Source organism: Syngnathoides biaculeatus, chromosome 8, assembly GCF_019802595.1.
Source record: "Syngnathoides biaculeatus isolate LvHL_M chromosome 8, ASM1980259v1, whole genome shotgun sequence".
Lineage (NCBI taxonomy): Eukaryota > Metazoa > Chordata > Actinopteri > Syngnathiformes > Syngnathidae > Syngnathoides > Syngnathoides biaculeatus.
Genome location: NC_084647.1, coordinates 18,683,344 through 18,708,224, shown reverse-complemented (window position 1 = coordinate 18,708,224; position 24,881 = coordinate 18,683,344). Strand labels below are relative to the sequence as shown.

At 40.4% G+C, this 24,881-nt stretch overlaps 1 protein-coding gene across 2 annotated transcripts in view; it reads left to right on the top strand.

The window, feature by feature from the left end:
- LOC133504419 (rho GTPase-activating protein 42) overlaps positions 1 to 24,881 on the top strand; it is an 81,530-nt gene that overhangs the window by 35,613 nt on the left and 21,036 nt on the right. For both annotated transcript variants that reach the window (XM_061826629.1, XM_061826630.1), the window contains exons 4-7: positions 7,674 to 7,745; positions 20,426 to 20,527; positions 20,653 to 20,763; positions 23,375 to 23,479. In XM_061826629.1, coding sequence (XP_061682613.1) covers positions 7,674 to 7,745; positions 20,426 to 20,527; positions 20,653 to 20,763; positions 23,375 to 23,479 — 390 coding nt within the window. The remainder of the gene's footprint in view (positions 1 to 7,673; positions 7,746 to 20,425; positions 20,528 to 20,652; positions 20,764 to 23,374; positions 23,480 to 24,881) is intronic.

The following is a 24,881-nucleotide window of genomic DNA, read 5'->3' as shown; positions in this document are numbered from 1 at the left end:
GTATCAGATTAGCTTTCATTGTGAGGGTGAAAAGGGGTTGCGTTGGAAACAATACAGAATGTCTTATTTCAATAAGAATAACGACTGATAAATGTTGTTGTCACACTTTGTGTTGGATGAATGAGAGGCAGAAAAAAAAAACCAGCAAACAATGTGTTATTTTGCACACATTTCCAAATCTGTCAATAGAGCACTTAAAGAGTATGCAGTACGTGGCAGTTATCACAGGCTTCCTTTGTAGACTTTGTAGTGTTTATTGCGCCTGTGGTGGTGTTAGAAAACAACACGTTTTTCAGCGAGAGAAGTTGAGCATGTTGGGATTCCGCCACCCTTGCTCGGTAATGAAATTCTTCCGCAGTGCCGTGTCCTTTCCAGCATTGCGGTTTTAATCTTTTGGATGGAGACGGCTGCTTGGGCATCTGGCACAATGCCACTCACTTATTGGCGGAGTCTTAAATAAGTTGGTGTCCCGTTCAGGTGTAAATATCTCAATCCATTTACTGCAAAAACAACTGGATTAAATTGGGTAGTCTATTTTTGTGCTCTGTTTGATGAGCAACATTTTAAGCATAATTCAGTTTGCTTTTTAACAGTGATTCACCCTCACTATTGGCTTCAGGGTTCACTCGATATCCCCCATGAACAGGGAAAACCTGCAAGTAGTTGATCTCCACTAAAATGTTTAGAATTGCCTATTTTAATAATTTAAACTGGAAATCTGTCCAAATATTTTGATCTCAGCATTTGAAGCTCACCTTTGCGGATAAATAGCTGACAGATGATTAGATGTTAGATAAGATACTTCCTTTACACCAATTTCCTCTCTGCTACACCTTTGACTGCATCTCAAAGAGCAGAAAACCTTTTTAAAAACTGATTTTTTCAAAAAATAGCTGAGGAAAGGTTCCAGATAAAAACACATGGTGAATTTGTGGACGGAAAGGAGGATAAGTGCATTTTTAAATTGCGTCCTAGTACATTGGTTGTTCGTTTTTTTGTGACTGAATTCCCGCGCTCTTCTTTCGTATTTAAGTTTTACCTGTGAAGACACAACAGTTATTCTAGCTAGAGATGTGTGCAACAGGAAAACTGCGAAGTAAATTGTGAAACTGGAAAATTGAATTCAAAAGGTGTTGTTGTTGTAGTTTTCCCATAAAAAAAAATGACTGGCATACAACCGTTTTTGGGGGAGGGTTATTTTGTTTTTTTTTCTAAATATAAATCTCTGCATCTTATCAACCTGTGTATTTTACTGTCCTGTTTGTTCAAATGGAATTGGACAAGTGAGCGCTATTAAATGTCTCTATTGGAAAGCGCAAAGAGACAATTAAACGAGCAAGCACGGAGGAGATAAAGCATAGGAAATTACTTTACAACACGGTCAGATTACTCCCGGTGCACGTAGATAACACCGCAAGTCGGTGTGGGGATTATAGCCGGGCGCCGTTTGACGACCGCCAAACGTCCTCTGACGCTTTTAGATGGAGTGTCGCACAAGTGCTCTCGCGCTTGTATCGTGATTCCGTGATTTTTGTTCTCTATTTTATCCAATTTCCCACGTTTTATTTGGTTATTATGTATACATGTGTACGGGCGATACAAAAATGGAACTGTAACCACTTGTGAGGAAAACAAGTGACGAAAGCGCTGACCTTATCTCCAATTCAGTCCATACATCACATGCTACACTAATGAGAGCAAGGTTGATATTCCAGCAAGTGTTAGAAGAAAACGAGTGCCGCAACCACTAATTTGTCACTAAAGTTTTCCAGTGTGCCCATTTAAAACCACATTTTAATGAGTCCTCTTCTGAGGAAAAAAATATGATACTGTATAGGCTCAAATGTTAATCACCAGATAGCAAATTAAACAGCTTGAATGTCAAAAATGTCTTCTCTTCAGCGCTTTGTACTTTTTGGGGAATTGTAATTGGAGGCAAGCAGTTCCAGCTACTGTACATTGAAGACAAATCATTGTTGGATAAAATTATCAGTAGTCAAGTTTACTTATATAATGCTAAATTAGAAAATGAATCTCAAAAGAATTCACAAGCTCACAGTTCACAAATATCATTGACATCCCCCTGCTCTAAAGCCCCATCTGGACAAGGAAACAAACATTTAAGGGGAAAAAATAGACATCTTGGGAAAGGATCACAGATGGCGGAGGGATCCCCCTTCAAGATGACCGCCGTGCAATGGATGCCGAGTGGGGAGCATTAATCAAATGACATGATGCTATACAATATTAATTTAAATATCATGAGAGTCAATTAAATGAAGTGAAGCACTACAAGTAAATTCATCTGGGGAAATGGTTCTCCTCAAGACTGGTCTCGGTCTGTCAAACTCCAGATATCACTGTTCAGGCAGGGCGATAGACTAGTTATGTACTCCGTGTAGTTTAACAAAATGTAAGAATGTAGAAATGAGTTTTAAATCAAGTTTGAAGGATTTCCACAGTGGTGACCTCTCAAATTTCCATGGGTAGGGCATTCCATAGAACTGGAGCACAGTTAGCAAATTCTCTCGAACCCACTGACTTTTTTTTAATTCTGTCACTCAAAGACCAACATCTTGTGAGCATAAGACTCAGAATAGAACATAAGGTACCACTAAGTCGGAAGGATAAGACTCCACTAAGTAATAATTTGAGTATTGTAAGTGATAAAACCTTAAAATCCAAATTTATGGGGAACTGGAAGCCATTGTAATTTGGCCAATATATGTATCGTATGATCAAACTTTCTAGTCCTCGTCAAGAGTCTTGCCTGTATTTTGCAGTAATACGGGGAGAATAGAAAAGCAATTGACACCTCCGTGGATATTGCGCAATCCGCGTCACTGACCAATCAGAGGCCAGAGATCTGCATAAACCAAAGCCCGTTTTTGCTCCCGCCATTTTCTCAGACAACATTGCATGGTCCGGTATAGGTTTAGTTAGCGTTTTATCGCGTATTTAGGTTATTTAACAAAAGATATGGTTAAGAGGTGTAGTTACAGACTTTGTAATAGTGACGACAGGTATCCTGAAAGAATAGTTGGTGGAGTTCGATTCGTACTCTTTCCAAAACCGAAGACCCAGTACGAAAAATGCCTTCGATGGATCAAACTTTGTGGAAGACCGCATCATCAACTAAATCCATCTAATATCAACCGGAACAGATATGTTTGCACGAAGGTATGCCCTATATTTGATTTTCAATACATGTCTCGTATAAATGAATTCGAAGTTCTGCGCTAGCATAACACTGCTGCGTGTGAACAATTGACACACTCATTCTTTGTTGAGCGATATTTAGTGACGATTGGACTGCACAAACGTGACGCTTTCTTGCTGGCTCGCGGCCGAAGCTTAACCAGACTGTGTTTGCACGAAGATATGCCCTAAATTTGATTTTTAATACACGTCTCGTATAAATGAATGAGACGTTCTTCGCTCGCATAACACCGCTACGTGTGAACGATTGACACACTTATACTTTGTCGAGCGATATTTAGCGATGATCGGACTGCACAAACCTGTCGCTTTCTTGCTGGCTCGTGGCCGAAGCTTAACCAGACTGTGTTTGCACGAAGATATGCCCTAAATTTGATTTTTAATACACGTCTCTTATAAATGAATGAGACGTTCTCCGCTAGCATAACACCGCTATGTGTGAACGATTGACACACTTATTCTTTGTTGAGCGATATTTAGCGATGATCGGACTGCACAAACGTGTCGCTTTCTTGCTGGCTCGCGGCCGAAGCTTAACCAGACTGTGTTTGACTAAATTTGATTTTTAATACACGTCTCGTATAAATGAATGAGACGTTCTTCGCTAGCATAACATTGCTACGTGTGAATGATTGAATGAAATCAGAAGCATGGCGTCTCTCTCAGTTCAGAATGTATTGTATTTAGAATCTATAATATATCGTTGATTTGAATGAAATCAGACGCATGGCGTCTGTCTCAGTTAACAATGTATTGTATTGTATTGTATTTGCCATTTTTTACGAATTGTTTGTCTTACGTTAGCGCATGTGGCGTGACGTCACTTCGGGAGGCGTGGTTAAGTGCCCTGTACGGAGGGGTCAATTAGGGTGATTGTGTTACTTATGAATCAAATAGTCCATATCTCAGCCACATTGCAAAGATACAACAATGTAGTCCTAGTAATGCAGGAATGTTGTGCAGTTGAAGGGAGAAAATTGAGTAAAAAAAACACCCCCCAGATTTTTTTCGTCACGTCTGTTAAATACTTTTATCAAAACTCTTATTAGTGTCCTTAAACAGGAGCCTCTGTCTGGCAGGACCAGTGGCCTTGTTCTCTGTTTTCTCAGGGCTAAGAAGCAAAAGGTTACAGGATATCCATACTCCAATCTCAATGAGACATGCCTCCAAATTACAGCAATTGTGTGGGTCAGTTCGTTCCAAAAGCAACTAATCATTGAATTTTTAAAGGTTACAACAATGTTTACAGATTTTTTCTTAGTTTGAAATGTCATTCGAGTGTTTTGAGATAATAGTTTGTGTTATACAGTATTTATCGGCACAAGCAAGTATAATCACTTTTAAGGAAGCAATTATTCATGGATATTTTCTATTCATGTTTGTGGTCCGTGCTTCTGCTCTGGCCAGGAATCAACACCACACTGGTCCGTGCTCTCTTCACTGTACTTCATTTGCGTTGGACAAAATCCATCTCTTTGAAAAACGTATTCCTGTAACGTTCACCAAAGTGTGTAGGAATCCGAAATTGCATTTTCCTGCATTGATTTGTCTTACCACCTCCAGGGAAAGACCAGACTTTGCTGAGAACAGTAGAGTAGGTATGCCCCAGGGGTCCGTCTTGGGCTCACTGGTACTTTGCATGTATATGAATGGTCTATCTGACGGACATCCTGGGGTTAGCTAGACGATGCATGCAAATGATAGGATGATTTATACATGCCGGAAAAGGTCTGGCAAGGACATTTGTAGCCCTTTGACTTTTATCGAGACCACCATTTGAAACTGCATTTGTGGTGATTAAAATAAAGAATGGAGCAATTAATGAGAACCAAAGCTTCTCTTTGAGTGTCTGTGTAAGCCTAAACAGATGTTTGGGGAGGGGCCGGGGACTAAAATTCTTCTCTGATTAATGATGCAAAACAGAATTTCTGACCCAAGTCCTGTTGCTCGGTGGTCCCCAGCCACCAGGCCATTTGGACCGGAGGAATGAGAACTACTTTTTAAGTTTACGTTCATCCACTTTTTTGCTTTGAAAAAAAAATTGAACCGTATTGCTGTCTTGAAACCTTACGTTGAAGTAAAAATCGTAACACTGGCTTGAAACCCTTATTTTAAAGCCTAACATCTGTTTGAAACCTTAATTCAGGTTTAAAACGCTAACTTGAAACTTTAGCCTGTTTGAAATTCTAAACCATGTTTGAAGCTTTATCCCATGTTCAAAACCGTAACCTCGACTCGTAACCCTAATTTTATACCCGAACTGGAAAATCTTAACCTTATTTGAAACACTAACCTAGACTTCAAACTGCAATTGAAAAAACCAAGATAGAACCCCAACTTTATTCAAAATGCTAACACTGGTTTCTCTCACTGAGCTTCTCACCCGGACACCCTGGGGAGGAAACTCATTTTGGCCGTTTGTATCGGGGATCTTGTTCTCTCGGTCATGACCGACAGTTTGTGACCATTCCAATTCGGAAAGCATGAAAGCATCATTTAAAACCTTGTCTTGAAACCCTTGTTTAAAGCTATAACCCAGCCTTGAAACCCTCATTTTAAAACACCGAGTTGAATCCTTAACCTTGTTTGTAACACTCACCCTGGTTTGACACCCGAATCCATTCATGCAACCCAAATTTGAAGTTATCACTTGAAACGTTACTTGTTTGAAAGTATGTTTCCTTAGACTCTGACCCATAACCCTGTCTTGAAACCATACATTGAAACTCTTGATGCAGAAATCAAGTGAAATCATTAGATTACACATTATGATAATTCAATTCTTTATAGTCAACCTTTATATATTTTGCTATCCGAGCTTCTGGAAACAACACCAATGAACCAAACAAGCCACCATCTCCACCTCACCCTGTGCTGTCCTGGGTGAATTATTTTACTTTTATCAAATACACTCACTGCACAGAATAACACCTTCCATCAATCTAACAGCAATGTTGTTGGTAGACGCCCCCCCCCCCCCCCCCGAATCCACAGCACCATAGCTGAAAGATGGAATTTTTCAAGACTGTAGTTACCCAAGGATTGAACATGATCTGTAATTGGGGCAATACATCTCCACCTTATCTGTTTCTGTGCTGGATGACTCGGTAGGCGCTCTGGAGTGTGAGCCTGGATTGCGCATGGAGAGGTCGCCGCTGTGTGGGGATACAAAAATTACTCAAAAATGTACTGTATGTCCAAGTCATAACTATATCTTGTCACGTTACTGTGCCAAATATTAAAGCAATACACGTCAACACTAAATTTAGTGCAATTCTAAATTTCAAGTCATTATTTGGCTTCAGCAGGTCATAGTTCAACTCATACCATGAAAAGTTCTAAAAAATCCAATGCTCTGATGTAAATGCTGTCTTGAAAACTAACTTTGAATCTCTAATGAAACTCTCTGAAATGCTCATTTGAACTCATTAGCCAAATTTGGAATTGTACTTTGAAACGAAAAACCTGACTTGAAACCCTAACAAAGTCTTGAAACATTAAAAGCCTAACCTTATTTGAAACTCCAACACAGGCTCGAAAAAATGTATTTGAAATCCTAACCCTGCCTTGAAACATTACTTTGACATCCTACCCCTTGTTTGAAACTGAAACTGTAACCCAGGTTTAAATGCTCACCCTGTTTTAGAGCTTTGAAAGCTTTAGGATTGTCTTGAAACCCAAATTTGACATTAACTCTATCTTTAATTGAGAACTTTAGAGCCTAACCCTTGTTTAAAACATTAAGGCAAGCTTGAAACTCAACCTTATCTTGACACCATATTTTAAAACCCACACAGTCTTGGGTTGAAACCCTAATTTTATACCTTTCACAACCTTTCACTTTCATTTGAACTGCCAATTTGAAATGTTAACTGTTGTTTGAAAATCCAAATCTGTTTTGAAACCCAAACCCTGTCTTGAACTGAACAATAGAATAGTATAGAAATAGAAACCATACTTTTAAGTTATAATTCTTGTTTTAAAGTCTAACCTAATATTAAAACCACACTTTGACAACTTTACTGTGAATTGAAACTTCATTTTAAAAAATCAAGTTGGAAACTTAATCCTATCTTGAAACCAAAGTTTGAAGCCATGAGTCCGTCTTCAAATCCTAACTTTAAACAATTTCTCTTTAGAAACCCTGCTCTGAAACCCCAATCTTTGTTTCAAACCCTAACCGTGGCCCCAGACTATGCTATAAAAACCTAATCTTGACTGAAAACCCCAATTTGAAACTTGCACACAAATCAACACTTCTGCCTTTGTGTTACTCGATACCTGCCAGTGTTGTTTTTCCCGTGTCAGAAATGCTGCGTTTGCGCAAAATTGGTGGGGTGACAACTACATAAAGCTTTTTAATTAGACACCCCCCCCACCCCCGCCCCCCATGAATAGTCAATTTGGAGAACACAGCCTGACATTTGTCTGCTTATGTTTTATTTTCCCCTCAGATTCAGAACGCAGATGACGTCTTGATCACTCCCTTGGAAAAGTTTCGCAAGGAGCAGATTGGCGCTGCCAAGGTAAGCAAAAATGCCGCCTTGTACAATTAACCGTCTGACAGTACGCTGCTGTGCGGGATATAAATCAGAAGGTAAATTAAATCGGTTTCCGCATGGATAAGGAAAATCCACAAGTACTGTTTTTCAGGCTTCTCCTCAGCAAACATTTTTTATAATTGCGTTTGTTTTAAATAGTTCTGCAGTAAACAATGATCACAGGGCGCAATATACTTTCGACTCCTCTTCCAACATTTGGTGTCAAGTACAGCTCCAAATTCTCTGAATTTCAGCTTCTTAGCAGTAAAGCTACTCAGATTTCTTGAGATTTAACTTTATGTTTAAGCAAAATTAGGACTTTGCAAAATTCATTTTTTACTTTAGAAAGTAATCAATATGTTTTCCGATTCTCTGACGTTACGTAAGAACACAATAATTCAATCTTAATCTGATTGTTCATTTTCTGCTCTCTTTAGTGTTAATAATATCCTATTGTGAATAAAGGAATGGGAATTTTCAAATGTATTTTTTGATCCAATTCATCTACTAATTGAAAAAATATGATGATTGTGATGTGATGATGAGTTAAAATAATCATTAGTTACAGCCCTAGTGTCAATTAAATACGTATGTTGAAGAGAGTATGTTTTAAAGGCATATCTCAATGCCGAGACTGAACACTTCTTTCAAGGATGCTGCTGCACAATCCTGCTGAGCAGCATTTAAAAAAAAAAAAAAAAAAAAATATATATATATATATATATATATATATATATATTTTTTTTTTTTTTTTTTTTTAAAGCTTTGCTAATCTTATTGCGCCAACCCGGCAGTATCAAATTTATAGTATTAATCAGATTACTATAATCCTGTTAGACGCTCCACACCCGAGTGGACAAACAGGATCGAGATGAGCGAGAGTGGCTGCCGGGAATTCGTGGACGCCTTGTAAAGAGCAACGTTGCTTTGGTGCCACGGACGAGCGTGGCGTTCATTCCTGGCCAGAGCAGAAGCGTCAAATGAAAGCGTGGCAACTTGTTTGCGCTTGTTCCCACGGAGTCCCGCCGAGACTCTGAGCTCACTTCAGCCTCTTGGTGTTTCATTATGTGGTCGTAGCTCTTGTGAGTCCACTCAGACATCTCCACTTCTGCAGCTTTTTATGACAAACATACATCTGTGATGTGCTCTGCATTATTTAACTCCACCAAGAAACTTTGAACCCCAAGGCTGTTTTGAAGCATTCATTTGAAACCATAGCCCTGGTTTGAACATCTCATTTGAAAACTTAACTTTAGTTTGAAACCTTAATCCAGACCAAGGTTTGAAACTCTAATCCAAACACGAAACCCTGATTTGAAACCCTTCCATGAAATGCTACTCCTTGTTTGAAACCATACTACATCTACCGTAATTTTCCGGCCTCCGAGCAGTGACTTTTTTTCACACGCTTTCAACCCTGTGGTTTATGCGGTGATGCGGCTAATTTGTGCAATTTTTCTAACGGCAGCAAGGGGGCACTCGAGGGGAAAAGGTAAAAATGAGACGGGTGGAATATATGTGCCGAGGAAGTGACTTTTATCGGCCCTGTTAGCGCTGCGCTAGGTACTGCTGCTGTGTTACTGGCGTGTCTCAGTGATATTTACCGGTAAGTTTTTTTTAACTGGCCCTGTTCGCGTTTGCGCTAGCGCTGCGCTAGTGTTAGCGCTATCGTTAAACTCATTCTGTGTACTGTCCTTCTTTGTAAATATATCGTGTTTCAATGAAGGCACTTGCGGCTTTGACACAGCTGCGGCATATCCATGTACCAAATGGTATTTCCTTTACAAATGTACCCAGTTAGCCTTGTAACCAGGTTTGCTCTGTCGGCCGGGAATTCCGATAGTTTAAAAGCTTCATTTAAACCCCTCACCCTGTTTTGAAACCACATTTTGACACTCCTAATTCAGGTTTGAAGCCATATTCTTAAAGTCTAACCCATGTTTGAAGTCCTCATTTGAAACCATATCCCTGATCTCAAACTCCCATTTTTGAAACCGTAATCCTAGTGAAAGTGTAATTTTTTTTCATTGAATGGGTGAATTTAGCTTCCACAGGAAAAAAACTAAACAAAACGCCAAGAGGTGAATTAGCGACTCCGTGGGCTTCATTCTGCAATTATTTCCGCTCATAAGAGGGGGAGGAGTTATGCTTAGCCTGAGTTAGTTATGAAGAGTTTTCACCTCATGTGTATGTTTTTTCAACCTTTTTCCAAAAGACATGTCTGTATGCCATTTATATAAAGAGAAATGTTGTACAAGGAGTTTTGGGATCCTACTTTGGGGTCAGTATATTAAAGATTAAAACTACAAAATAAATAACAATGGCAGACTGTCAGTTACTCATGTCTTTTTCTTTGCTGAAAAAAAATGGTGAATGTTCGAATCACAAAGGTATTTTATCAAATAACATACTGTAAGTCATTAATTTTGCTGGTTGTAGGTTTTTAAGCCTTGGTGGAGGTCTGAGCTCTTTTGTGTGATCTCACTCCCTCTTCCTCCCACTCCACTTCTTAGTGTTATTTATTTTTTTTTTTTATGTTTATAGAGCTGCTCCTTAAAAGCCCCCAACCCACGTCACTCTTAACTCCGTCCACTTCCTCCTAATGACTCTCTCCTCCCTTCTCGCCAAATATTTGGGCTGGACTGGAGGCAGATAAAAGGCGGCCATCACGAGTGGCGACTTTTCCACTGTTCTGAGAATCTGGAGCTGTGGTCGACTTCTTTTTTCCCCCAAGCCCCACATGCCCCCCTTCCACTTAGCCCCTTATTTGGCTGCACTGTGAGTAATCCCTGGAGGTCACGTATGGATGCCTCTGTTCGGCGGGTGCTGATGCGTGACGCTCGCAGCGCAGTGGTGCATAGGCTCCACCGCTACAGGGAAATCCACGTCGAGTATATCCCGTGACAGCTTCTTAAGACACGCTGTTGACATAACAATGACAAATGCACAGAGGACATTCAGGTCAAAGGCTGCATACGATGGAAATGTGACGCTTTCAATTACTTTTTTTAATTTTTTCAATTGTTTGTTTTCTGTCCGAAGCACCGGTTTAATTTGTACGGTGACCAAGCTCTTAACTTGATTTCTATTGAATCAGTTTGAAAAAAAAAATAGAAATGCCACAAATTTGCTCCAGAAAGCTTCTATGGAAGCAGCAATTATTGCACTACATTGTTTTGTAGCGTATGCGTGGTTCAAGGTCACATCACCATATTTTCTTTCCTCACGAGTGGCGACCTTAATATCATGTCAGAGCGGAAAGTTAAGCAGTGCTGCACTGTTGTTGGATGCACAGATTGGCATTTCTCCCAGGATTCTCACACTCAGTCGTGGAAACTGGACCGCCATTGTCACACCTCGTAGTGGAGGGGGGCGGCAACGGCAACGGCAACAGTGGTTCATTTGGATGGGACAAGACCGGACTGTAAAATGCCGTTTTTCTGTATTTCTTGAGCCTTGGGATATTTTGACACACATATTAAGATACCTTCCTTCACAATATGTAAAAATGGGATTCACTGATCATTAATTTTGCCTATATTCTCCATATGTAGTTTTTTGGACATTGTTTTTTAAAGCACAACCTGAGCAGTATTGGCATTAAACTGCCTGGAGCTGGTTATATTCTTCCCTCTCTTTCTTTATTTATTTTGGAGTATGCTGCTTTTTTATTTATTTTTTATTTTTTTGCTGTCTTTCAGCCCCAAATCACCACAGGGGCTTTGAATTCATGGGTGGCATTTCTAGCTATTGGTTAAGGGAAAAGGGGGAAAAAAAATCACCTTAATATGTTCCGGTGGTGGGTTTTCGTCTGCAGGGTCGGCGTGGTTGTCCGTCACTGGCTGAGTGTGAAGAATGAATGCAAATACAAACCCACAGGGGAGACGCGTGACCACTGCTAATTAAACCATGTCAGCGCACACACCTCCGATGGTTCTTGGCTAGTTTAGGTCCCCAGAGTAGGACGTGACATTTGCATTTTGTCATCTCAAGCCTGAAATGTGGTAATTATGATACTTTACATAGTGTATGACGCCACACTATTATAAACTCTTACAAATACTGTAATCAACCGTCTCCTGTAGTCACCTGTTCTGAAAGATCGTGCACAAAAACTACATTGGAATGTAGTACAGTAATTGGTGTCAAGGAAGGGTACAGGCTAAACTTTGATCATGCCCTACATACAAAACTTGCCTCTTATTTGGGATGTATCACCTCAACATAGTTAGCTTGGAGATCATCTTTCCTGATTGAAATGAATGTTAATGCCATTATGCTTTTTACTTTTACTTTACATTGTACTTTTTTTTGTTACATGTTTTTTTAGTAAGAATTTTTGCATGAATTTTTTTTTTTCCTATTTTCCTTTGTAGGGTCCATTGGTTGTTGGATGATGGTTCCAACATCTATGAGTGAGGGTTTGTAGCGGATTCTGCCAAATGAAGCGTCGTAGCTCGAAAAACTCATACTCACTCACTCTGAGACAAATTCCTTGTGTGTTTGACATACTGGGCAAAATATAGATAATTCTGATTCTGATTCATACTTATATTCACTCGTATATCAAGGCACTATTGTGCTACTTTTTTATTAGACAGGGCTAGAGTGCCATCTTGTTGGAGGAAGAGTGAAGCTCCAGGGAGACGAGATAGCGAGGGTGGAGGACTTCAAATTCTTGGGGTCAACAATACAGAGCAATGGATAGTGTGGTAAAGAAGTGAAGAAACTGGTCCAAGCGGGGTGGAACAGTTGGCGGAAGGTGTCTGGTGTTCTATGTGACAGAAGAGTCTCCGCTAGGATGAAGGGCAAAGTTTATAAATCAGTGGTGAGGCTGGCCCTGATGTACGGATTAGAGACGGTGGCACTAAAGAAACAACAGGAAGCAGAACTGGAGGTAGCAGAAATGAAGATGTTGAGGTTCTCACTCGGTGTGAACAGGCTGGATAGGATTACAAATGAGCTCATTAGAGGGACAGCCAAAGTTGGATGTTTTGGAGGCAAGGTTCGAGAGAGCCGACTTCATCGGTTTGAACATGTTCAAAGAACCGATATATTGGTAGAAGGGTGCTAAGGATGAAGCTGCCGGGCAAAAGAGCGAGAGGAAGACCAAAGAAAACATTGATGGATGTTGTGAGGGAGGACATGAGGACAGTGGGTGTTAGAGAGGAAGATGCACGAGATAGACTTAGATGGAAAAAGATGACACGCTGCGGCGACCCCTAACTGGACAAGCCGAAAAGAAAAGAAGAAGAAGAGTGCCATCTTGTCGTGTTTTGGAAAGAGTACAAATAACACAAATAGGAAAGTGACATCTCATCAGCTATTGATGTTTGTGTTACTCTTAAAATATTACAATACATATTTTGTTCATTTTCCCTTTTACTGACATACAAGTGATCATTAGACCTTCCTTACCTCCCACTTACATCTGTTACCATGGTGATGGGGAGGCAAGTAAACACTGGACTTGTGGCTCATTAGGACCCATGTCAAGAATGGCTATGTTACTCGGGTGTATATATTCATGCCATTATACAGTCACTGGCCATAACATTAGGTACACCTGAAAGCTAATGAGGTGCTGTACAACAGCGTTTGTCTAATGTAACTTACAGAGGAGACATTTTTCCAAGGCCCCTAAATACAATCAAACAGTGATATGTATACATTGTTGTTACATATATGCTTTTGGGATTAAAAAGTTGTGTATTTTTGTGAAAAAATATTAACATTTTAACAACAAAAATGGTTTACATTTTTATATTATACTCTTGGGGAAAAATATATTACTATATTATTGTAAAAAGATTTTTATTCTTAAACATTGTGATAGCGGTGATGTCAGATTTCTGTGGTACATCACAGTCATATGACAGCTTTTAACCAGCCCAAAGCTATGGTAGGAAGGCGTTATTGGTTATCTACTGTTTTTTCCCTTTATGTCCCTTTATGCAGGTATGGCGTTTAAATGATACTACAAAATCATTCATTTATTTAAGTTATGGCTTGCAGACCCACAGGGGTCCTTTGACTTCTTTGTGAACCACAAATACAGTATATAAGAACTGTATCAAAAAACACAAATCTTGTGTATTTGCATGAATTTTGAAAAAAGAAAAAAAAGCATCGATACTACAAACTATATATACAGTACATAGTGGTCATCTGCACTACTGATACGTGCAAATGCAGAATTTTGTGCTCACGGCTCTTGTATTGGATCTTGTTGAAATACTGCTGGGGAGTGTGTTTCAAGGCTGCACAGCGGACACACACGAACGGACACACACACACACACCAACCACCACAGCACAACATTGCCTCTCTGCATCGGAATATTCTCTTCCTGTGTGTGATTTATTCATGAGTGAGAACAAAGCCATCAGATGGGGAAATCTCCCAGGTGGTACAGTTGGGTTGCGTGTGTATGTGTGCGTGTTGTGTTTGTGCACGCTTGTTTGTCAAGTGTGTATGTTTGCTGCCAAGTGCTTTTGTTTCGATTCTTTTCCCAGCCAGCTTATTACTCCTGGGCGCCCGGGATCATTTTGGGTCAAAGATTCCTTCTCCGCTGCGCCGCGGGGGTTGCAACGCTACTGTAACACATCTAATGCTTCAATAACGCTACGGTGCGCCACGTTTGTGATCAACAAGGTCAAAGTTTCAAACAGGCCAATGTAAACATGCTGCGAGCGTTAAAAGCAGCAATCCTTTTTGATGAGTAGCCCCGCTCGTCACTGGCTACTCTTTATTATTGCGCTTATAGCTTGAGTGGTTGTAAAATGTACTGCATCTTACTGTGAGTGGTTTTTAATATCTATTTTTTTTTATTATCATTTCAAAGGGATCAGTACACGGTGTCCCCGCCATTCTCCTTTCAGCTGGGGTTGTGTCAAGCTTACCTCTGACCCTGATTTCATTCATCCATCAATCCCATTTTATGAGTTCAGTTCAATAGTTCATTACCCATAAAGTGCAGAATACTTTTGCAAGAGCTACAGAAAAAAATTTCTTTTCCCTCATCCAGGATATCAAATATCATTATGTGAAAACCCAATTCACAAGACCATTCCAAGAAGATTTTTAAAAAGGTTTTGAGATACTAAAATAGCATAAATGCTTTTATGTTAATTTTTACTAAAAGGTGAGTAAAAAAAAAAAAAACATAAAACGAAAATTTTATGAATCTCTTTTATTCCTGGTATCCTACTGAGAAAATGCACTACAGAAAATGGATGGATGGCCCAAAGTACACACAGAGGGGTTTCCAGCACATTCGCTGATCCACTTGAACACCCCCATCCTGCATTGGCTCCTTATGAACTGGACAGCCTACAGCGATAAAACCACCTTAAGCGGATTGCAGTGGTTCTCTGCATTCGTATTTGGAATTCACTTATTCACTTATTTAGGGATTTTCATGGGAATACCAAGTTTTGGACACGATTCCCCCTTTAGTCGTGTTTTTTTTTTTCCTTTCGATTTTTTTTTTCACCCGGTTATAATGAGCATTAATTATTTGCATCTTTTCTCTCGTCAAGGTCCGGCCCAGTTAAAACACAAACAATTGCTCCTCTATTTCAATTTTGAACAAGAATGACATTGAGAATTTAGGCCTTGACCATTTTCTGAGCAGATGAGGGAGGAAAAAAACCACACACAACATACCTCACACACCACAGGACTATCACAAAAAAACAAATAAGTTTGGATCCATTTGATCACTATTAATAAATTCACAAATTTAGCTTTATTTCTGTGGCACTGATCTTCTGCTGTTTCAAAAAAAACCAAACGCCTTTTTTGTGCTCATTCTGAAATTAAACTCCCACAAGTGGCACAAAAACCCTGGCTAAATAGGAAAGTAATAATTGATACTGAATTGCTGTCCAAAAGGATGCTGATGTGCTACATTTAGACTGAGAGGCAAGCTTCGTATGTTGGGGACGAGCTACAGTAAGTTTAGCCCGTGTTGTTACAGAGAGTCTTCAACTGCATACGCAAACACTTGTTCGTGTGGTGCATTTTTTTCAAAATCAAATCAGCTGAAAACATTTATTTTAAGAGTAACAGTTTATGACGAGTTTTGATTTATACAAACCTGTTTTGGGGTAAAGCTTTGTGCTGTACAAACTATTAACATCGGTAATAATTTATTTTTTAAAAATTGAGGGGGCATCCATTACTCATGTTTTTTTTTAATTATTATTATTCTTTTTATTTTTCCTCAGTATCTCACAAATAGTAGGGTTTACACAATCAGGATTTTTGGGCCGATCAGCGAGTCAGAGATAATGGGTGCTGAATTATTGTCATTAAATTTTGTCTTTATTGTAGTTAATTTACTTCGTGCATACATAAACTTTGCGGCATGATTCACCGGAACACTGGCATGTTTAATACATCTGTGGTTGCACAAGCTTGCTAGGCCACATGATGTTTTGTTGGCTGCTTGCAAGCTGTATTGTATTAAAAGTGAACCTACAGTACTTCAAGCAATCTTTGAATTAAAGTCCTCTCTCCAGCACCGGTGACAACCATCATACGTGGTTCCCCATTTTGTACTCGGTGCAATCAATTGTCGTCGTCGCCATGGTAACAAGAGTATCCGGCCAAGTTTGACTTGATAAGATAAAGCCCAGCTATCGTAAAAGGTGCTCGATATGTGGTGGTATGAGAAGACACGGTTGTATTGCAGTAGTCTGACAGTTCCATTTTGAAAGAGCAAATTTTTCTCGGAGTCTGATCCACGCATTACGTGTCTGTCTCAGACATGTCTGCCCCCACACCGCCAACATGTTTTTCTTTTAAAATAACTTTATTAGTGGTCAGATATTTGCAGTACTAGTCAAAAAACACACGACAAGACTAAAAATAAACAAGGTTTTGAATTCAAGTTGTCTGTACATAATGGCGACACGGAGTCAATGTCTTTTGCAGAGCAGACCAATGAAAGCCGATCAGCATTCAGTGCTAAGTATAACAAATGTAAAGTATAATAAATAGTTTGGCTTTACTGTATCTCACTTAATAGCAGTAAGCACACGTTCATTTTTCCCCTAGTCATGTTAAAACTAGCTAGTATGTGCGTAACCCTCTTTAGATGAACAGTGTGAAAGCGGCTAATGGCAGCGAGGAAAAAGCTGCTATCCACCTATGTTTGGTCTGTAGGTGGTCTTGAACTCTCCACCCTCTGGCACTCCCTTTACAGACAAGTCCATCCAGAGTGGCATACACAATAACATTTGTCTGTAGCTTATGGCGTCTGAAGCTTGGCAGGATTCAGTTGTATCACATCTCCCCCCCCCCAAAAAAACTACATTGTTGCCCATCCAGCAGGCTTCACAAGGTTATGGAGGTGCCACACTCATTATTGGGACGACTCAGACACCACCTGGTGCACTCTGGAAGGCCTTGGATAATTTCTGCACGGTCAACAAAGGTTCTCGTATAGATACTTGAGGTACAAGCAAATTTGAGATATGCCACAATTTGAGTAAAAAAGTGGAAAATAAACAACTGTTTTGATAATTGATTAATCTGTTTATTTATTTTTTTTAGATTAATAATTAATCAGATTTTTTTACCTTCCCTATTGAGTCCCTCAATAATTTTAATATATTTTTTAAGCTTACTTATTTAGTTGACCTATGTCTAGTGTTTATGATTGGTGTTCGCACTCTGCACCAGCATGCATGTGTACAACAGTGAAATAGAAGGAGTCAGTCAAGGCTCTCACACCACCCAAGAGTGTTTATTTTATATATTCTGAATGTTGTTGAAAGTGTGATGACAAAGGAGTGAAAGAAAACATTCAGGAGCAATTGATTTCTTTGTTCTGTAAAATGTTATTATACTATATTTATACGCTACTGAGTAGTGCTCTTTTTCTTTTTCTTTCCAAAAATAGTCTTATTTTCATTTCCTCGAACAGATTGATGATATTTCCATTCATCCCAATAGGGAAAGTTGCTTTGAGATGGATGATTTGCATTCCAAATAAAACATGCAAGTCACAGTCCCGCTGTAGCAGGAAAATCTAGTTAAGTACAGTATTTGTACTTGGTTACTTCCCATTGCTCACATGCAAAAAAAAAAAACAAAAACAAAGCAGGGTGACAGAATGCGGCTGGCGCCTCCTCACACTTTCACAGTACCGCCTTCACTCCTCAGTCCCCACAGTGTGAAATTGCTTGTCGGGATGTGGCGAGCAGCCGCTAACGCTTGTGCTGGTCAGACTCCCGCTTTGGCTGCGGGGGCCTCGGATAAATCCCAAGTTCCTAATTTATTCTGATTCCTGTAGTGAGTGTGTGTATCTAGTCACACACACACTGCCTCCCGGGGGGGATTGACTTCACTCGTATGCGTGCTTCCCAAATAACGTCATGTCGACGGCGCTTTACCAAAGCTGGCAGTTCATGTTTTTTTTTTTTTTTTTAAACTCCCAAGTAAAAGTACATGGTGGGTTCTTGGGGGAAATATATTTGCTGTCAGCGTCCTATCATACTTAATCATGTTTATTTAGCTCGACACCCGTTTGTGTTGCTTGTCTCTCTCGACAACAGCACCCCCTTCATCCTCTGCCGACAAAAATCGATTGTGCGCCAGATACGACGGGCACAATGGAAATAAAAAGCCACGTGAAATTATCTATTGATTTTTTTTTTTTTCTTTTTTCCCCCCACATCTCTCTCGCTCACTTATAGCTGGATTGTTTCGTAGTTGCGTCTCGTGGCGAATTTTAACTCGTTCGGGCGGAACGCTCTTGCGGGTCCACTCGACTTGCTGAACATTGGGGCCATGGGAATGAAAACAAACCAGCAGACTCTAGTTTCAACCCCCCCCCCCACCCTTTCTGTTAAAGTGGCTCGTCCCAAGAAGTCACGACACACAATTGCCTTCTTAACGAAGAAGCCTTGTATTTGTATCATGTTTGGGGTGGGGGGTGTTAAAAATTGAGTGTTGAGGCCTTACATGTCTGCGAGATGGTCATCTGGCATGAAAAGCCCATTTCCTGTTCCTCTCCTGGGAACTTTCTGTCAGACCTCAGGGACTGTCTTGGAAAATACAAATGTCATCCATCCACTTTTAAAGAGCAAGCAAAGCCGCTGCTAAATTTATGCTGCTGTTGGGAGGGGGGGGCGGTGTTTACTGTAAAGCAGCTCCCACCCTCCTGACCCCTTGGCATCATTACAGGCTGTGTTAGGAATCACTCAGTCTTTCCCTGCTCCATTGTCACTGAATATGGATTTTTTTTTTTTCAAGTGGACTCACGCATACTTGCAGTTTGGCACCTGTGGAGTTACCTATTCTCATATTAAATAATTATAATTTCATATTGGTGGTTTATCCCCACTTATTCAAGAATTTTTCTTGTTTAAAAAAAAAAAATCAATGCAATTATAAATGGGTGTTAATTATCCGCACATTTTAACTATTGGTGGTTTGGCCCTGTCCAGTCGTAATCCCCCACAGGGGGGCAGGGTTCCACTGCAGTCTACTTAAAAATCCATACACAGCGGTACCTACCTCCACTTACGAGTGACCTAAGGTTTTTTTTTTCGAGACATGAGCCGTTGCTCACCTGGATATTTGTCTCGAGCAGCAAGTTCAAATTTGCAATCGGACCACTAGTTTGTGCCAGCGGATTTCACAACCAACATATTGTGATTCATTTTTGACAAAGATGCCAGTCTCCTGCTTAAAGATGTTTGTTTTGCCACTCCCAGTTATAGTTGAATATAAAACTTATCAGAAAACCAAGACAATTATTCTTTGTATTTTGCAAAGCACATAACGTTCACTTCTGAAAAACGCCACAGATGGGCTACCGAAATAAGCATCAGTGTTATGTATTACTCTTTAAAACTACACATATTTGATCCGATGTAAAAATGGTATAACAATACTCAATCTTTCTGCCATGCAAAAGACAACTGATGGTGCGGTTTAGCAGCGATGGTCTTCTTTGTGTTACACCATCAAATCTAAATGTCAACATCTGTATTATACTGCCTCCTAGTGGCCAAGGCCCACTCACCAGAAGGAAGCCCATTGAATTAAAACACATCTTTACATTTAATTTCATGATTCAATAACTGTATTTACTGATAATGCCAATTTTCTGGAAACACGTCAAATGTAACGACGTTTTCTTTTTATTGACCCTATACAATTTTTGTTTGACATTTATGCGCATTTTATGTGGGAATATATAAACTTCATTTTATCGTAAGTAGTCTTAATGCTTAAGCTGCTTAACACTGAGTGGTGTATAACAACACTAATAGTACGGTTTAGAAATAGAGCCATTTTTTTATTTTCATTTTTGATGAACACTTAGGGCTATTACATTACTGTATTTTCATGTTGATCATAAGTGGGGTGCTTTGATGGAAAGAATTTTTGAATGTGTTAATTAGTGTGGAAAAAAAATTGAAAAAGTTCTTGATAATTCCACCAGCAAGCCTCATTAAAAAGTCCTGTTTTGCTTTTATGGCTGATTTATTATTTTTTTTTGGCCCTCCCCTCTTGACACAGCGTGTGAAGTGTGAATGTGGTTTGACTTCCACCTAGTGGCGGCCGTGTCACATATTCCCAGGGCATACTTGGAACCTGGCATTCAATAAGCTCTCCTTTTATTTATCCATTCCTATTTCCTTTAGGATGGGAAAAAGAAATTTGATAAGGAGACGGAGAAGTATTACTGCACGCTTGAGAGGCACCTGAACCTGTCGTCCAAAAAGAAAGAAGCTTATCTTCAAGAGGTAAAACCATAACCAATGTCTTTAAAGAACGAAACGCAGCTTTGGCTGTCATCTCGAGACGAGTAAAGCCTGGACTCACCTCTGGTTGACGGGACGCTGACCCGGTTCTTTTTGCCTGTTGGCAGGCCGACACTCAGATTGATAAGGAGCGGCAACTCTTCTACGATGCGTCCCTCGAGTACGTCTTCAAAATCCAGGAAGTGCAAGAAAAGAAGAAGTTTGAATTTGTGGAGCCGGTAAGGTGAACTCTGTCTCAACCACTTATCTTTTTAGGAAGGGGGAATGTATTTTTATAGCGTGATTTATACACAAGGCAAAATCCATGGTGATTTTCTGAGCCAAAGAAATAATTAATACAAACTAGATGAAATGAAAGGATGGAAAATCAGAATAACAAATTGACTCGAGTTAAATTCATTCAAAGAGCATTTTAATTAGAGTTGATAACACTATAATTTGGGGCCTTTTCAGTTTTTGTCAGATGCATCTTTTTAAAATCATATTCAAGAGCTTTATTTTTAAGGATAATTTTGCACGGTGACTTTTAACCAAAGTGTTTTGGGATGATTGTTTGTGTTGTAATTGTGGTTGAAACAGTAATTTCCCACTGCAGTGCGTGTGAGAATCACTTCAGTTTTATTGAGGTTTTTAGGGCAATATATTGGCATTTAATCTTTAAGAACGGTTGTTTTTGAACTTTTGCATTTACATAAACAACTACACTTGAATTGAATCATGAGTCATCAATTTTGGATGGACACCTGAGCCTACTACTCGACTGCATTTTACTATTGGCCATGATAGCGGTACTCGGAGAGCTTTTTTTTTGGGATAGTACTTTGTGTAACAAATTTAAAAACCACTACTTTAAAGCCCAAGTGTAATCCCTATAAAGATGCTAAAATAGATATTCAAATGTAAAAACATAACATTATTCACTTCAATGTCTATACAAAAAAATAAATATGAGCAGAGAGCGCGTCATACATGCGCAAAGTTGCGGAAGTGTCATTCGACATCCAAGTGGTCGCCATATTGGCTGCATCTAATGCCCGTGATGTCACCCCGGACATTCGCCATTGAAAATACGCTGCGCCACCTACTGTGGGAGACGAACACGCCCCTTCTGACACGGAAGCTCTTTTCGAAGAAGAGAGCATATCACAACCGAATGAAGTGACCGGGGCAATATTACCCTATTGTTACAAGCCATATTTAGACGATATGCGGATCACTTCTAACTAACAACAGACTCCCAAGCAGTATGTATGAGCCAGCCCGGCCGAAGCCGTGCTCGTCCGCGAGGCACGACGCGGAAGCCTTCGCCGGCAAGCCCGACGCGCACATTGACACATTTAGTACCCCTATCATACGTGCCCGGGGATCTTTTGTTACGTTATGAGAGACGGATTACGTGGTCCCTCCCAAACTATTTTTTTTTTTTAGTAGCTGTATAGACACCTACCTGTCATTTGGAACCCACAAAGCTCTCGTCCTTTGCACCTGTGCAATCCATTTTTCATGATGAACCGGATCTTGTATGTAAGTATGAAGGGCAAATCCATTCTCCCAAGTGTTCGAGCAATATCCAGCAATGCAACGAGCCAGCATTTTGGCTAACACGAAGGAACAACGAACTAACTTCCAGCAGGTAAAACTAGTGTAAACATACGAGAATGCTTGAGTGCGCTACTGCCTCCAACGTCACTTCCTGCTTCTTGTTGAAAACAAATCCCTCAAGAGGATTTTTATGACGGGATTTTCAAAATGCCATATACGTCAAAATCATGTTTTGTGGTGAAAAAACGGATGGGTCCATACCGGGTGCCATTTTTTTATTAACAACATACTAAATATCATCCATTTAATGCCAGTGGCACTTTAAGATCTTGAATTGGATCTCATTAAAGAATTGTGCTTAATGTTGTGGCCTGGTAGTGTACAAGGGGGCCCCCTGGTGCTTCATAAAACCAAGCGTGACAATCTGTCCAATCCTTTCCAGCATCTCCATCGGTGAAGGTGACAGGTAATATGAAGTTCTCCTGGTATTGTGTGTGTGTGTGTGTGTGTGTGTGTGTGTGTGTGTGGTGTGTGTGTGTGTGTGTGTGTGTGTGTGTGTGGGTCGAGGGGTCGAGAGGCAAGTATTTCTTTGAAAGAACCCCCCCGAACGCAGCTTCGACATCCCCTGCTCCCATTTGTTTACATCTACTGTCAGCCCACCTTACAAAGCGCCCCCACCCCCAACCAAAATGTAAATTTCCAGCCCCCGCGGGTCGCCATGACGGTACTCAGCCTTCTGGCCCCGTGATGAATCTGTGCACAGATGAGGTGATCCATCCTTGAGCGTTTGATACAGCCAAGCTCATCCCCGGGATCAAATCAGTGTTTGTGTCGCCGGGATTTGATGGACAGCCGCTCCCGGCGGGCAAGTCACAACATTGGGTACCCCTGTGCAGTCTCATGGTAGTCAGTGCAAATCCACAATCACTGCTGAAATATTGTAGTAATGTAAATGCAGAATGAAAGGGGGAAAATATAAATAAAGGAGTCTTGTCCAAAATGGGAATAATTCACGTACAGTACACGTGAACTCCCGGTGCGTGTCTTTTTTTTTTTTTTTTTCAAAAATCAAATCATGTTTTAAAATGACGGTTGCCAGTTAATTGAGAAGAAATGACAAGTGCCATAATCCGCGCACAACAGGGACAAACATAACTAAAACCTGCTCATCTGCAAGGGAGTTTGGACCAAGGTTGCGTGAAAGTGAACCTCATCTGCAACTTTTTAACAGCACCGTATCTTATTAGTGTGCGTGTTTGGTAATGCCTCACTGGCGCTCCTCCACAGCTGCTGGCCTTCCTGCAGGGCTTGTTTACGTTCTACCACGAAGGATACGAGCTGGCTCACGAGTTTGAGCCGTACAAGCAGCAGCTCCAGTTCAACCTCCAGAATGTAAGTACCGCATCTCGCATCACGCCGGGCCCTGCGTAGTCGGCGGGTTTTTCTGCTGCTGCAGGAGACACTCGTTGCATTTTTTACTTGCTGATTTGAAACAGTTCCCGGGCGTCTTAATAAAAGTTCTGCTCAGCCTGCCCCCGGGCAAGGGCATTGCGACTCTTAGTTGTTTGTCATCCAATTTCACTTAATTGGTCCAAAATGTCTAAATTTACTACAAATAGAAAATAACGGCAATAATGTATAGTGACAGGCCAAAAAATTAAATGCTCTTCCACCAGATGGCAGAAGATTTACACTTGACAGTGAAGACATTTTTGTTTGTTTGTCTGTCCATTTTCGAAGCGGTTGGTAATACACTAAGACGTCATAGTTTGAAATCATGCATGGCACGGAAGGTTCCCCTGCTTAAACCAGCACATGTCAAGACCCGTACTATAAAATATGTGCCACATTTCAATAAGGGTTAGAAAACACTTAATTAGTGTGAGACAACAAGTTGTTCAGACTTCTTTGGATTACTTCACCGGTGTAGGAAGACTACTCCATCATAATCTTAGCACCGCCTACACAACATGTCCCCTTCAATGTATCCCACCAGTTACAAAAAAAAAAGAAAAAGGTTAAGAGTCAAAGAACAGCAAGCAGCGTTCGACAGCCAATGTAGCCCCGGGATCCCTGAAAATCGGGCTGACGCAGCAGCCGTTGCGCTGACATTTTCCGCTTGCTCTCCACGCCCTTCGAGGCTGGGGGCTCTGATCGCACTGCAAGGCTGCACCAGCATCTCACGGCTCCACCCTACGACACACTGCAGTCAATGGTGGAAAGGTACAAAGTACTACAAATTCATACTCCTTCTCCCGTTGAAGGAGGTTTTTCAGGTAGCTGTATTTTATTTTTCTGCTGACTTTTTTTAGGTAAATTGGTCGGCTGATGGATGCGAGATGCATTAATACTTGGATACTTGTCACTGCAGCAATATTCACACACATACACTCACAACAAAGGCTAAACAAGAGGCATATGAAGACATGTACACCAGGTTGGACACGAAAGAAGGAGAAAAGGATCTCTACAGATTGGCTAGACAGAGGGATAGAGATGGGAAAGATGTACAGCAGGTAAGGGTGATTAAGGATAGAGATGGAAATGTGTTGACTGGAGCCAGTAGTGTGCTAAATAGATGGAAAGAATACTTTGAGAAGTTCATGAATGAAGAAAATGAGAGAGAAGGAAGAGTTGAAGAGCCAAGTGTGAAGGACCAGGAAGTGGCAATGATTACTAAGGGCGAAGTCAGAAAGGCACTACAAAGGATGAAAAATGGAAAGGCAGTTGGTCCTGATGACATACCGGTGGAGGTTTGGAAGCAATTTGGAGAGATGGCTGTGGAGTTTTTGAC